The 14,901-nt window shown below is 38.4% G+C and overlaps 1 protein-coding gene across 2 annotated transcripts in view; it reads left to right on the forward strand.

Annotated features, from left to right (window-relative positions):
* Positions 1-14,901, forward strand: part of BCAT1 (branched chain amino acid transaminase 1) — a 62,729-nt gene that overhangs the window by 41,000 nt on the left and 6,828 nt on the right. For both annotated transcript variants that reach the window (XM_061353619.1, XM_061353620.1), the window contains 4 exons: positions 968-1,110; positions 6,846-6,931; positions 9,088-9,228; positions 10,398-10,472. In XM_061353619.1, the coding sequence (XP_061209603.1) occupies positions 968-1,110; positions 6,846-6,931; positions 9,088-9,228; positions 10,398-10,472 (445 nt within the window). The remainder of the gene's footprint in view (positions 1-967; positions 1,111-6,845; positions 6,932-9,087; positions 9,229-10,397; positions 10,473-14,901) is intronic.

The raw sequence follows: 14,901 nt of genomic DNA on the forward strand, positions 1-14,901 counted from the left end.
ACCAGCTAGGTAGACACATTATTGTTAATGTCCAAGTACTTGACTTGCAGAGTTGAAACTGTGTAGGACTGGACTGGAGCAAGCAACTTGGAAGTGGATAAATAAATTACTCTATTATATGTCCTTGGTCTTTGGTTTAAACAAAGCTTATTGCCTCTACCTGGGAGTTTCTTTTCTAGGCAGGAAGTTAGTAGCTGTCAAATGCTGCTCAACAGCTTTCCTTCATTCAGTCCTATGTTCTGAGAACTATAGGTTTTGTTTGGTTTTGTTTGGTTTTACAAATACGTTAATTGTACCTATGCATCCTTCATATGTCAGCTGTGAACAAAAGGGTATAGTCTGGGATCACTACTGACTTGATATGTGCCCAAAGGTGAAAATGTAACTCCAGTGTGGTCAGCACTTTGGGCTGCTAAGTTTAGGTCTTGATGGTAACATCAGAAACTGTAAAGAATTTTTTCCCTCCCTCAAAGCAGCTATGTATGGAGTAGCTCAGTAGTCAGGTTCGCTGTAGGCAGCATTTTGAGAAGACAGTTGCTTCTTGAGGATATGGAATTTGAGGCCTGTCTGCAGCTCATGAAGCTACTAGTTCTGTGAACGTCTTTTACTAGAAAAGAAATAACTTGCCTCTGGTGATTTTTCTATTTCAAGAGGTTCATCTGACATATGTGAGATAAGGTAGATGTTTTTTGTTTGGTTGGTTTTGTTTTGTTTTGTTTTGCTTTTGTTAAAAAAAAAACCAACCAAAAAACCCCACATGAACTGGATGGGAAGTTTTGGGGTTGTAGCTACAAATAATCTAGGAAAACATTAGTAGAATACTTCCAATTAAAATATTCCAGGGACAAGCAGTGACTGTGCAGAGCACTAGCTCATAAGGTAAATGTGCACAAAACCTTGTACATAAATGAGAAAATACCCAACTAGATACTTATAACTGTTTGCTCTTTCTTTTTGTTTCTGGAAGGAATTATGGTTCTTCTATTTATGCCCAGCAAGAAGCCCTGGAATTTGGCTGCCAGCAGGTTTTGTGGCTCTATGGAGAAGATCATCAAATAACTGAAGTTGGAACAATGAATCTGTTTCTCTACTGGATAAATGAAGATGGAGGTATAGTAACACAAACCATTCTAAGTAGAACAGTTGGGACTTTAATACACAAAATAAACTATATAAAAGGGCAGATCATAAATAAAGATGATTTATTAAAGGAAATGTCTATTTTTTTCTGAAAACTAGTAGATAACTAAGTTATACTATTGTGAAAGAGGAGATTCTGGAGTAGCTGTGAGTACTACCTACTAACATCCTAAACTGTTGGGTCAGTCCACATGCTCGTAAGGGTAGAGCGTAGCCAGGTCACACTGAAGGCTTTGTGTCAACTCTAGCAGCATGCTTTATCTTGAAGGAGGTATTTGGTCTGAAAAATATGGGGACATACTAAAGACACCTTATGGCCATATAACTCTAAACTATGTGACTTTGGGCATGAGTGGTTCCCATTATCACTTTCTGACAAGTCAAATATTCCTAAAGGATAGCCAAAAGTATTTTGCCATCCAACTGATGAAGAAATTGTCTCTGAAGAATTTTGAAGTTCTGTCCAGTGGAGGCAGAGAGAGAGAAACATGTCAGTCGGCATCCCACATCACTAATGCTGGAAAGATGCTTTCAAGATATACCATCGTTCTTGAAGCCATTTTTACCAATTTGTACCCATAGTCATCTCTGAGCAACGTATATGCTGATTAGAAAGCTATCTAGTTAATGAACAGCCAACTAGACATCTCAGAAATAGATATTAGGCATGCAAGTACTCAGAGCTTGAGAAGTGTTAGCTGCACCTTGTGGAGACAGTGTTCTCACAGGAGAATGGATAATTGGTACATAAACTCCGAATAATCCTGAAAGATACAGCAAGGCTGTGAGAGGCCCGAGGAAGCTTAAGCAAGCAAGATAAGAAGAAGCTGTAATTCACTGAGTTATGAGAACTGTGGGCTGTTGGCAAGCTTTTGAGGTCAAGTTCTCACACCTGTGCTTAACCAATTATATGCTAGTCGCTAAGGGTCTTCAAGACATGTATCCAATCATAATATGCCAAATCACTGTAAGTACCTGTAAGAAATGGTATATAAGGAGTTAAAGCCTTGTAATAAATTGGCAATCACTGATCACATTGATCATCTCTGCATTGTCTGTGACTCTCGCGTCGACAGCACCTGAGAACTGATTCAGTGGATTACATGACTCTAGCTCCTTAAAGGATTGAACCACTGTATAGGCAAGTGAATAAAAGGACATCTGACTTCCATGAATGCTGGTCTTCTGTGCAAGTTAAGTGTTACTGAATTTTTGCATGGCAGCACATGTAGGGTTCGGACTCCAACTTCATCATAGTGCCATGGGTACCTTTGAACACTGACATTTTCCTGGCACTTCTCAGCTGCAGTACAGAGGCAACATTCTCTGGGGACAGAAGTATGCTTTTGATAGTGTAGCTAATGGGAATCCAGCTACCCAACTTTCATTTCCAGTTACATTACTTGTTTTTCTGCAAAATCATTACTACTTTTGTAAGAGGAATGACACTCATTCAGTGTTGAATGAGTCTGTGATGTCTTGTGAATGAAACTGTAAATATGAGAAATGTTGTTGTTACAGCAGCAGTAGATTTGTCAGCATAGTTAGATGGCCATTCATTCTTGTATAACTTCTCTGGAAAGACACAAAAATAGATTTTGGCTCATTCTGCTCAGGGAAAGGACACTGAAGGGGGGACATAATTAGAATTCAATGTTCTCATTGTACTTAAACCAGGAATATGCTGGAATTATCCAGCTGCAGCACAGTACTGTTTCAAAGATCTGCCAATCACTACGTGACCAGTGCACTACTGAATAGTACTATTGTGAGGTGGCCATAGCAAACAACTTGTAATTCATGCCACCCAAGCTAACTGTATACTGGCACACCTGCCATTCCACACGATGTGGTCATTAGCATCATTGGAGCATTTTGCTGTCCCCTGATGTGTTGATTAATGCTTAATTTATGATATCTTTGATTAAGAAATGCTACCAAAGGGTGTCATCACACACCTCTCTATGGCATTACATTGTGATCTGCGTTTGCCATTATGTTCTGTCACTTCACAAAAGATACTTACTTAAAATGTGGTTTTGTTTTGTTATGCAAATTCTGCAGCTGAGAGAGGGATCTAGCATAAAAATAGTGAGGCAGAAATTACAGATCATCATCAAAAGGAAAATGCCCTTCTTTGTGTATTCAGAGGTCACTGCAGAGTAGTCTTAACTGCTCTCCTTGGTTTATAACAAATCAAAGACCAAAGCCTAGACTAAAGGACATCTGTGCTTCCAGTGAGATCAGGCTTTTCTTGCAAGCCTTTGCTATGTATTTTGAGTTACAGCACTGTGATTAAACATGACATGTTGTCTTGGGCATCAGCAGGAGCTTGGAAAAATGTTTTTAACATCAAGGAGGCAGTAGGGGAAGAAACTTCTCAATTTCTGGTAAAATAATATGACATATTCTCCGCTGCTTTTGTATCGCCACTGCTGCTCTGGCATAAATTTAGGAGTGTGATATTTTAGTCATCAAACACTGTTTATGGTTTATGTTAACAAAGTGAAAATTTTGGTCACCCTGCAGTCCCTTCCACCTGCCTCTTCAGAGCACATCAGCTGTTGACATTGAAACTGATTTCATTTAATAATGCCTGTTCTTTTGCTTAGAATATAGTCTTGACATCATGGAAAACCTTAAAATTTAAACATATGTCCAACTTGAAGGTTGCTAACTATGAAATCTGTGTGTACTTTCCAAAAATTCACTTTCTTCAGAATGATTTGGAACCACCTGGGTTCTACTTCTAGCTTTAATGTTAAGGCATTGTGAATAGCATTCAGGCATTGCTTAATATTTTTGTGCTGTTATTAAAGTTGGGATTAATAGTGCCCACTTCAAAATAGCTCACATAAATTGATATATATATATATATATATTTTTTTTTTTTTTGGTAGAACAGGCAGGTAAAGCATCAGGCAAGCTTGATGTGGAGGATTATTTGTGCTTCACAATTACCTTTTACAAGAAGGCTACTAGCAAATTAAGGATCATACCTTCTGGTCTAATAGAAAGCCATAACAATAGCAAGGAGGGTAGAGCATCAAATGAATGAGATGACAGGCAAAGAAAAGGAGGAGAAAGTAATTGAGGAAAGTAAATTGACAGAGACACAAAGGGTGATTGCATGAGGGGAGAGTAGAAGAAAAGCCTGAGGGGAATAAGGAGAAAGGAATAGAAACAGAACAAACTGGAAGAGAAAGTCAGTGTTAATAATCCTGAAGCGAAGGCTTCCTGGGTTCTCCTTGACTCTGAAGTTCCCTTCTGTTAAAATGTATTTTGGTGTATTTCTCAGCATTATTTCAGTGTGAATAGTACTGAAGGCATCCCATACTTGGAGTCTTATCTGCTATATGTTCATAAATACAGGTGTGTAAAAATTGAAGCTGTGTAATATTGAAGACCTCATTTTAAAAATCCCTTTAAACACTGATGGAGTACCATTGTTACAGCATGCCTATACCATGCCTGGTTTAATGGGACACTGGACTTATAGTGCTACTATTGTAGCAATAACAGCAGTCAACTGAAGAGAAGCCCTGACATTTTCTTCAAATGCCTTTCCCCCCTTTTGTTACTATACATTTTAAGGCTTCTAGCACATGAAAATTATTCAGAAGGCAAATGGAGTCTGTGAGCTCAGTCTGGGTTGGTTTGGGTTTTTTTAGAGATGGACAAACTGATGCCATATAGAGACTGGTTTGGCATCAATTCACAGAGAGGATGAGTGTTTTTGGCATGCTTTGTTGTATAGCATTATCATCTCTGCCGGATACCAGGGCAGCAGATGTTCTTTGGGTGGCCTCAGGCTGGTAGGCCTCATATGTATAGTTGACAGAATTCTACAGATCAGGCTGTTTGAAACATTTTGAGATGCCCAACATCCTCTCTACTCAAGTGCTGTTTGGTGGCTGGTTTAGCCTGGCACCTTTTCAAACTAGCTCAAATCAATTAATATATGTTAATCAGCTCGAACAGGTTCTGGCCAAGATCTGTGGCAATATCACACAATAGAGAACATTAGCTGGTGTGTAGTCAAAATCTGATATTAAGGTATGCATTATTTGAAGTTTTCTGTTTAAGAAAGGGATGCATTTGTATGTGACTGGGTCACAAATGCAGAGTATCAGGTCTTCAGTGTTCAGATTCAGGTGACCCCTGCGGCTCATGGAAGGTTTTTAAATCCTCTTTCTTATGGTAGTTGTGCAGAATTGGGACCAGACACACATCATGTTAGGAGTGATGCTAGACAGACTTCAAGAAAGCTTACTGTTCCTGACTGTATGAGAAAGAAGAGACCACTGCTGTGGGTAGGAGTCTGGGATAGGTCAGGGAATCACACTATTGGTTAGTCAAACCAAAGCAAAACATATAGAGCATTCTAGGGCAGCCTTTTTTTATATACGTTTTGGCATCCTCGTAAAAGGAACATGGGGCATAGGTAGGAAAAACTTCAAGTCCAAATGAATAATTCCAGGGGTGGCTGTATTAATAACAGACATTTCCAGAGAGAATGGACAGTGAGTAGCAGATTCAATGAACAGTTCAATTTATTTATCCTCCGTTTTCACTACCCCACCCCAACTCCTAAAGCCCCCTCTTGCAGAGTGATGCTGTAGTCTGTCTGGAGCTGTGTATGTGCTGGCTGGCAGACTGTGTTTGTGTGCAGGACTATCTAGCTGTCAACAGAGCATTAAGCAGCTGAGCTCAACCTGCTATCTCAGCCCAAGGGTGAATACCATGATTCTCTCTTGTACTCAGCTGCAAGTTTCCACACGACCTATAGGAACATTTTTTAACACAGTTTTGCCTTTGAGACTGATTCAAACAGGCCTGGATTCACTGATCTTTTGCAGGTCATAAGGGGCAATGTAATAAAAACATGAAAATATGTATCTTCTTTTATGTGGCCTGGTATAAAAGAATCAAAAACCTTAATGGTTTGTGGATTTAATGGACAGGGTAGTATCTTTATAAGATGAAGAAAGGTAATGGATTCTCATTGAGAAGAGACAATGGTTAGGAAAAAATATGAAGAGTAATTCTGAAAGACTGTGGATGTCATAATTTCTTAGTGAAGAATTGAGACTGTCTTAAAAGAACCTGGCTATCTGAAAGAGTAAATGCTCAGTATCCTCTGATAATAGAAACACTGAATGCGTGGTATGTAATGGCTTAAAATGAAAAAGATTAGCTTTGATTTGTTGCAAAGGTCAGATGGAAGAACGAACACTACATACAAACATCTCTGTTGTAATTTAAGTACTTACCATGTACGGATTACCATTTATCTACCATTTCACTAGTTAGATGAATATTTACCTAACAACCTTTTTTCAAAAGCAAACAAGAACAAGGTAACAGACCACAATATTTGAACAGTTTGAATTATTGGCACTTGGAATTTTATTAGGACTGCTCTTTTTGCATAAAGAGAAAATTACTGGGAAAAAGGAAGTCTAGGCCAAGACAATAGATCATTAAGGAAGCCTCCTCTCGTGATACATTTGGCAAGGTTTCCACTGTTTTGCTCTTTCAGTAAATGGGCCTTAAAATTTCTGGTAGATGTTTCGTATTAATGCTACAAAGTAGGGATACTGAACCCCTTATTCGTAAGTGCGTTAATTAATGATGTAATATCAGTAAATTTTTCTGTTTCTTTGTTTTTCAACCAGTATTTCCATTTCATTTGTGTTTGACAGAAAATGAACTGGCAACCCCACCTTTAGATGGCATCATCCTTCCAGGAGTGACAAGACAAAGTATTTTGGATCTGGCACACAATTGGGTGAGTGTTTTGACCCTGGCACTGATAGTTTCAACTATCATGTTACAACATTGATGAAAGTAAGCATTCTTGGTGCTCAGTATTTTGAAGTTCAGCTGATCTGGTCAAATCATAGAATATTTTGGGTTGGAAGGGATCTTAAAGGTCACCTAGACCAACTCCAGCTGCAGTGAGCAAGGACATCTTCAACTAGATCATGTTGCTCAAAGTGCCATCCAGCTTGACCATCAATGGTTTTCCAGGGAGGGATGGGGCATTTTCCACCTCTCTGGGCAACCTGTTCCATTGTTTCACCACTCTCATTGTAAAAAAAGAAAATATTATCTAGACTGAATCTACTCTCTTTTAGTTTAAAACCATTACCCCTTGTCCTATTGCAACAGGCTCTGACAAAAATTTGTCTCTATCTTTCTTGTAAGCCCCTGTAAGTACTGAAATCCCTTAACCTGCGTGGGAACTAAGAGCATGCTAATTCAGATTTCCAGCAACATCATTAGAATACCCACATCTGTCACACAGAACAATACCAAGCTTGTTAAAGTATCCCCGTGTAGTATTTAACATGAAAATTCTCATCAAATCCTCTGGTCAAGCAACTTAAATCAAGGAAACAATTACCATGCATGACTACAGCCATACTTCAGTCATCAGCACACTCTTTCTCCATCTAGTTCTCATGGTTTCACCCTTATTTCTAATAACTAGCATGCAGCCTACAATCCATCCACAGTTTTGAAGTAATCTGCCTGCTTCCAGATTCCAGTTCTGTCATGTAGCCATTCAAGAACTTACTTGGACACTTGGGACTACCTCGTACCTTGAAATGCAGCAGACTGTCTGTCCATTCTGCCTGTACTGTATTCAGAGGTTTTACTGTGGCCTGAATAAGAATACTATAGATCCAAAGGCCTATCAAGCCCAGTATCCTGTCTCTTGGTTTTGGCCCTTTTCCCCTGATACTAATTCCGCTTCTAACCACCTGTAGCTGAAAGACTTCCTGAAGTACAGTTGATGTATCACTTACATCTAACTTGCAGTGAAGAGAGATAGGCATGTACTTTGTAGCACATATGTGCCACTTGTTGACCTGCACTGAACTCTTACACATCTTTATTCATATTGGAACACCCCAAGTGCAGATACACATGCACGCTTCTCAGTCTCATCTCCTCTACAAGATAGGTATACCCAGTTGATAGGGCTTGAGATACCAGACTCTCAAGTCTTCTTGAATAATTATGTGTCTTCTGCTTCACGAAGGTTGTTCTCGTCTTTCCTGACCTCCATTCCCTAACCTGTCTGAAACTCTCCTTATGTGGTGTTTCTGTTCTTCTCTCCAAATACTATCCTGTCTAGAGCTAATCGTGTTTTTTATCAAAAGCATCTGTTTCATGTTAAAGAACTTGGATATGAAACAATGGCTAAGCTTTAATTTGGTCTAATGCAACAATAAAGTCCACATAAATCCATGAAATGAACATTTCAAAGTTTGATGTTTATTTCTGTTCTTTAAACACAACCCCTCAATCAGTTGCTATGCATTCTTTAACACTTGCAGAAGGTAAAACACAACTTATGTTGAGACTGTCCAGTGTGAATTGCTTTACTCATACCTGTAGTACAGTATTTTTTTTATGTGACAGTTGTGTGCAGGCTACAGTGTGAAATTTTACCAGGGATTAAAGAAATCTGTCACATGTGGTTGGCATTGGAGGTGGAGTTAACAGAATGTATGTTGCTTAGGAATTATTTGGGAGTGGGCTCAAAGCTCTTTTGACATAATTGAGTAATTTTTGCATGAACTCTAGCATGCTTGAGCCCATAAGTAGTCAGATCCTGTGTCACATAAACCATGACAGATTCTGCTGTGTTATGCCTTAATGCAATATTGATATTCTGTACCAAATCAGAGGGGAGTGCCACTTACTCATCAGCATTATATCTGGCAAAGCACTGGCTTCCTCAAAGGTAATTGTTTCGACTAGAATCTATCTTATGTGATACTGGAAGGTTTGAAAAGATCACAGGATCATAGCCAAAACTTGACTGATTGCCACTAGGCTAATAATCCTATTAGAGATGTTTTAAAATGGAAAACAAAAGTATAAACCATTTGTAAAGTTTTACAATTTTTATGGTTGATTCTTCTCATGCAGGGAGAATTCAAAGTGTCCGAACGATATATCACTATGAGTGACTTGACAGCTGCCTTGGAAGAGGACAGAGTAAAGGAGATGTTTGGTGCTGGAACAGCCTGTGTAGTATGTCCTATCTCTAAAATTTTATATAAAGGCAAGGTAAGAAAATGTGTTCCACCCCTCTTCTTTTACCTTTTCCTTTCCTTCCTTCTCTCTGCTCCCAGCTCCTGCCTCTCCTCTCCTTCTTCAGAATTTTATCATAATTAACTGCAGCTTAATTAAAAAACAGAGAGAAAAGGAATGTTGCCAGAAGCTCCTGGAAAGATGAACAGTGTCAGTATTTTGTTTCCCAAATGAGTTACTGCTATGTTATCAGAAGAGAACCTTCCCTCTTGTCTTCTAGGGTATTTTCAAGAGTTAATTTTTTATTTTTTAGGGTTTTTTTTTTTTTTGGATGAGGAGAAGTTCCCAGCTCCAAGCCTGTTTGAAAATACAGAAAAATACATTCTCCCTTGTTTCTTCTATTTTCAAAGCTAAGGGAAGAATGAGGAGAGGTGACTTTCACAAGGAACCAAATTTCTAAACCACTGCATTCTTTCCTTCTCAACTTCATCTCTTCTTCACCCATCATTGCAGGGAACCCAGCTCTAATGGAAGAGCTGGAGGTTTAGGAGAGTACACAGCTTCTTTTATGGGAGATTTCTCCTGCACAGGTGGAATTCTACAGGCATTCAGACTGTTAAGCTGACTTAATGCTATTTAGTCGGCACAAAGTTAGTTCAGAAGGCTGAATTATTGCAGATGCATATATGGATGTGCTTTGTTCATTAAACATGAGAAATACAGTAAATGTCTATTAGATGATACTTCTTGAATTAATAAGGTGGAATAAATGTATTGATATTATCAGGTGCTAAGATATGAGAGACATCAAGGCGCTTAGTTGTAAGTACTATAAATGTACCTGTTGTGTTTCTACATAATATACTTTGAAATTAAATACTGTGTATGGAGTTACTACTCTTGCCTGTACAATGTACCCCCCATTTTGGACAGATCTACTGGAAAGCTTAGATTAGCCTTTATTTAAAAACAACACAACAATTCAACTAATTTGTGTTATCACTAGTTCAGCATGCCCTCCTATGAAAAACATTACAACAACCCTTACCTACTTGTAAGGAAGGCTGGAAAGCTTGATAAATATTTATTCAAATTAGTGACCTTTATTTAAATTCTTGGTGACCCTAGGGTATTCATATATATGTAAAACTATTTTTACATATTATTCTCTCTCTTCCTCCCCTCCCTTCTTTATTCTGTGTCAGCACTTGCACATTCCAACTATGGAGAATGGACCTCAGTTAACAACCCGTTTCCTGAATAAACTGAGTGATATCCAGGTAAACTGCTTCCTCTTCTTTAACCAGATAAAATAATAAAAGATGGACGTTTGAAAACATTGGAAAATAGCCTTTTTAATAGTGCTGCTGTAAGCACCATTATGTAATAATGTAGGCTCTTTAGTTTGGTGTGGTTATTCTATTGATTTTACATTTTTTTCCTTGAGAAAATGTGATACAGATGGAGAGTAATGTATTACTTTCATATTCATCTTGGAAGCTGGATGAGAGTTGTAAGATATTATTCTTGTCACTGAAATCCGGTACTGTGTTCTAGGTTTCTTTTTAAGGGAAAAATAGCATTATGAAGCATCTTAATAATCACAAGCACAAATGAATATAAGCTAATTAATAAAGAGATGGATAAAGTGTTAAGCACTCACTGGGCACAACCAACTTCTGTTTCTCAGCATCTTTCCAATCGCATGGTCACTTGTTCTTAAAATAGTTCCTTCCTCCGTGATTCGCTAAATATCAAAGTCTATTTGGAATATGTGCTTGACCTCCATGTCTGGGCATAGGAGTCAATACTGTTTCAGGTAAAGTCAATGAGTAGCATTTTGTGGTCCTTCTTGGTTTAGTTGCCTGCTTTCTTTTTCTTATTTAGCATAGTTTATGATGTGGGGGATTTGGGGATAAGAGTAGGTCTTGGCAAATTACAGTCTCCTTTCTTTAAGATCTGATAACAGCTGCTTGTCATTATTATGATTTTTTCAAATCAAATCTGATGGTTACTGTACTACATTCTTAGCTTTTGCTCAAGATGGTCTTAGATTTGCTGCTAAAATTTTCATCTTCTTGCCAGTAAGCCCTGAACTAAGAGTCTTCTTAAAGATTGTGAGATGTACTGCACCACACAGCAATTCTGAATCCCACAAAATAATCAGAACTTTTAAAGAAAGAATCCTAAAGTTGATTCTTTCTTTTATTTATTTATTTTTTTTATTCCCATTTTACAGGCTCTTTACCAGTGCATAGGAATAATCTGACACAGGGTACTTCTGATGAGACCCCAGACAAAAACTGCTCATGAATTGCAGTCTGCTGTCATATGTTGACTCATCTACAATACCATGATAAGCACATTCACTTATGTAACATTATTTTTCAATATTTTATGCTGTATTGTAGTCCAAGTTTAAATCCATTGCTACTCACTGAGTTTTTCTCATTGCTTAATTAAAGTAGGGTGGAGCAGTCTTAGACAAGGAGAAGTCAGGCCATCTGATATTTCACTGTTCTTCTGTACTCTTCATTCTCTACGTATTTTTATCTGTCACAGCTGCTGGTCTCCAGAATGGCTACTTCTCCCACCAGTACCACCCCCCCCCTCCCCTCAAGGCTTGTAGTTCAAATGATGCAGAAGGACCACCTGACTGTTCTTTACTAGGAAGATGACATAGGATCATTAGCTCTTGTTCTTTAGAATGGTATTGGACATTTCTGAGTGCTGCTTGGGGAGGAAAGAATTCCTGATAGTCTGGTATTTTTTGTTAGTGGCTGAGCCAGCTTTCACTGGGGCAAAAAGAGACACTCTCCCATAATATTTCTGTTGTTTCAGCTGGTGTCAGCTGTAGCAGGTCCTTCTCTTCAAACAGTAGGACTGAGAACTAGGAAGAAACAAAGGCACCTTTGGTTCTAGATTTTATTATTAGTTGAGGGGAAGGAGGGGCTTAGAATGCCATGTTCCCAGCTCAGTTACGTGAAACATTTTTATCATCTTACCCTATGAGTATACACAGTAGTCTTCTCCAGAACCCCGCCACATACCACAGTTTTATTTCATCTTTCTCATCCCAAGTGCCTGATGCACCTATCTAAAATAATAACTGGTGTCCATCACTTTTTTTGTTGTTGTCATATGTCCCAATTTAGTATATGCTTTTCATTGTGATACACACTGACCACTTTTTCCATAGCTCTATACTGTGTATTAAAGTCATCTTGTTAGTATGTCAAATATCTATCTCCAGTGGCTAAAAGCACTTGTGTAACTCTTGTGTTACCTTCTGCTGTCAGGGCAATGCTTTTGCAATATATATTAGGGTCTTCAACAATTCACTATCAGTTTGAGTCTCCACTGATCCCTTCTAATTGCAGTCATAGAACAGGTTGGCACCAGAAAGAGTTGAGGCCAGTTTTAGCACTTTGTTGTGTGTTGTATGTAGGAATAGGTAATGTCTTAGCAGTTTGTGTCATAAGACAATTAATTGCCCTCTCTGGAAGAATGGCTTGTGAAGTCCAGAATTCTCTTTCAGGAGACAACACTGGAGTATGTGTATTTCTCCCTTGGCCAAAAGATAGTGAATGAATTATTAAGAAAAATTTATCCAGCCTGCTTCCTGAGGCTTCTTTCCATGATCACCCTACTTCCTGAGGCTTCTTGCCTGATCACCCTACTTTTTCATCCTCAACCAAGGCTCACGTGGAAGCTGCAAAAGTGTGAATTGCTTCTAACCACTGTCTTGGACCTTTTCACTGTACAACTTTTCACCTTAGAACAATATGGACCTTTTTGACTTTCAACTATGTATATACAGTATGTTCAGTAGTTACATACCAAGAGTAAATCCATCACTCTTGGAAAGTGCTGGACTATTATGTACATATGTACTTCTAGGTTTTCTTCCTTCTTTAAAAGAGCCTTTAGAGTTATAACTTTTCTTGGTTAAAAACATGATTTTAAGGAGGATGATGTTTGCTTCCCCTTTCAAAGTCAAGTAGTGGTTGCTGATTATGTTTCTGCACTTTTCTATCTGTGGAAAGATGAGCTTATATACAAACGGACCCCAGGTTGCCGAACAGAAAACAATGCTGCAACACAAAAAATAGAAAATGTAATATTCTTAAAATGTCTGGGGAATTTTCAGGATCTTTCACAAAGTTATTTTACATATTCTAACAGGTGGGGTTGGGGGAAGGGTTGGTGGAATAAAATCTCTTATCTCTTTGCAGTATCATTGGAGTGTTGTCATGTCATTTGGACAGTCCTAGCCTCTTATTCTAGAGAATCTTCAAGTTTTGAAGAATAAGATGCAATGGAAATTACAGCCAAACACAGCTTTGGTCTCTGTGCTGTGCTGTTGCCTCAACTAGGGCCGTGTACCTATTTCATATTGGACAATGAACAGTTGTAAAAAAAGTAAAAATTCTCACTACCCACATTATCGTGCAGTTGAACCTGTGACCAAGAGGTGCAGGGTTCCATATCCAGTATCACTGTAATGATTCGCTTAAGTACAATACATGTTTTGTTAACATTTTCAGTTTATCTTCATTATTGTGTTTCCAAGTCTGTTTTCATGCTGCTTCTTTTCCAAGTCTACAGTGTTCAACAGGATTTCTTTGGATTGGAACAGCTGTTAGGTGGAACTAGAGCTAGAGTGACAAATTAGAAAATCATGGGCAGAACTGATTCCATTTCTCATGCCAATTAAGAGAGACAGTAGTAGTACTGGGATATACATTTCCCTTCCTATCACTGAGTGGAAATCATGGTTACAAAAGGCTGATAACTTTAGATTAAATAATTTACATTGTATACAGTAATGGTGTGCTTATGAATGAGTTAATGAATTAGTCATAGTACACTGTCTTTCATAACTGGTTGAGTCAGCAGATTTAGAGATGAGATTCATTTATCTGGGAATACACTCACTGAAATACCACTCGGATATTTTTGTGGTTTTGCGTACAATGCTTTGAGAATAAACAAGATTTTGCTATACTCTTTAAAGTGTAGATCAGGATGCAACTTGGAAGGGATGGATGGAAGGCAAGGTATATGTTTATACTACATTGCATGAAACACATTTTAACATTGTAGTCAAGACAGCAGTAAACAGATATTTAGACAAAACCCTTATCTTTCCCAAAGTTTTACAGTCTAAATAGGTAGGCTGGCAGAAAACAACCAGGGAAGGAGAACGTATGTCTTAATTTTTACAAAGCAGGAGCTGTGGGGAGGGAAGTGAGGGATGGGACTGATTAGCCTGAGGTCACAAAGTCTTTGATAAAATCAGAAAAGGAAGCTAGATCAGCTTTTATTTCTGGAATGAAAACACTTGATTGTGGTATGACATCTTCATTCGCTTTTTAATTCTGGAAGCAGGTTCAAAGGGCAACTCAGACCAGCCCTTGCAGTTTCCAAAATCAACATCAAAGCATGGGATGACAATGTTTCCTAAAGCCAGCAAAACTTACAAATAATTCCGTGCCTTTGCCTGCTTTTTATTTGGGAAAATGGGGATGCCACCTTTTCTCTGAAAAGCAGTGATTTTTTAATTTTTTTTTTCTTTCCCTTTGCTTCCATCTTCAACAAAACTCTCACACGAGGGTAATCCAGTGCTTTGTGGTTAAGCTAATGCTAACGATACATTTGCTTTTCTGTGGTTAGAAGTCCCAAAGGAACCACACTGGCATCTGGGAA

The sequence above is a fragment of the Neopsephotus bourkii genome, unplaced genomic scaffold (assembly GCF_033783945.1).
Source record: "Neopsephotus bourkii isolate Nb327-2 ecotype Australia unplaced genomic scaffold, CSIRO-AGI_Nbou_v1 NB_690, whole genome shotgun sequence".
In the NCBI taxonomy this organism is placed as follows: Eukaryota; Metazoa; Chordata; class Aves; order Psittaciformes; family Psittacidae; genus Neopsephotus; species Neopsephotus bourkii.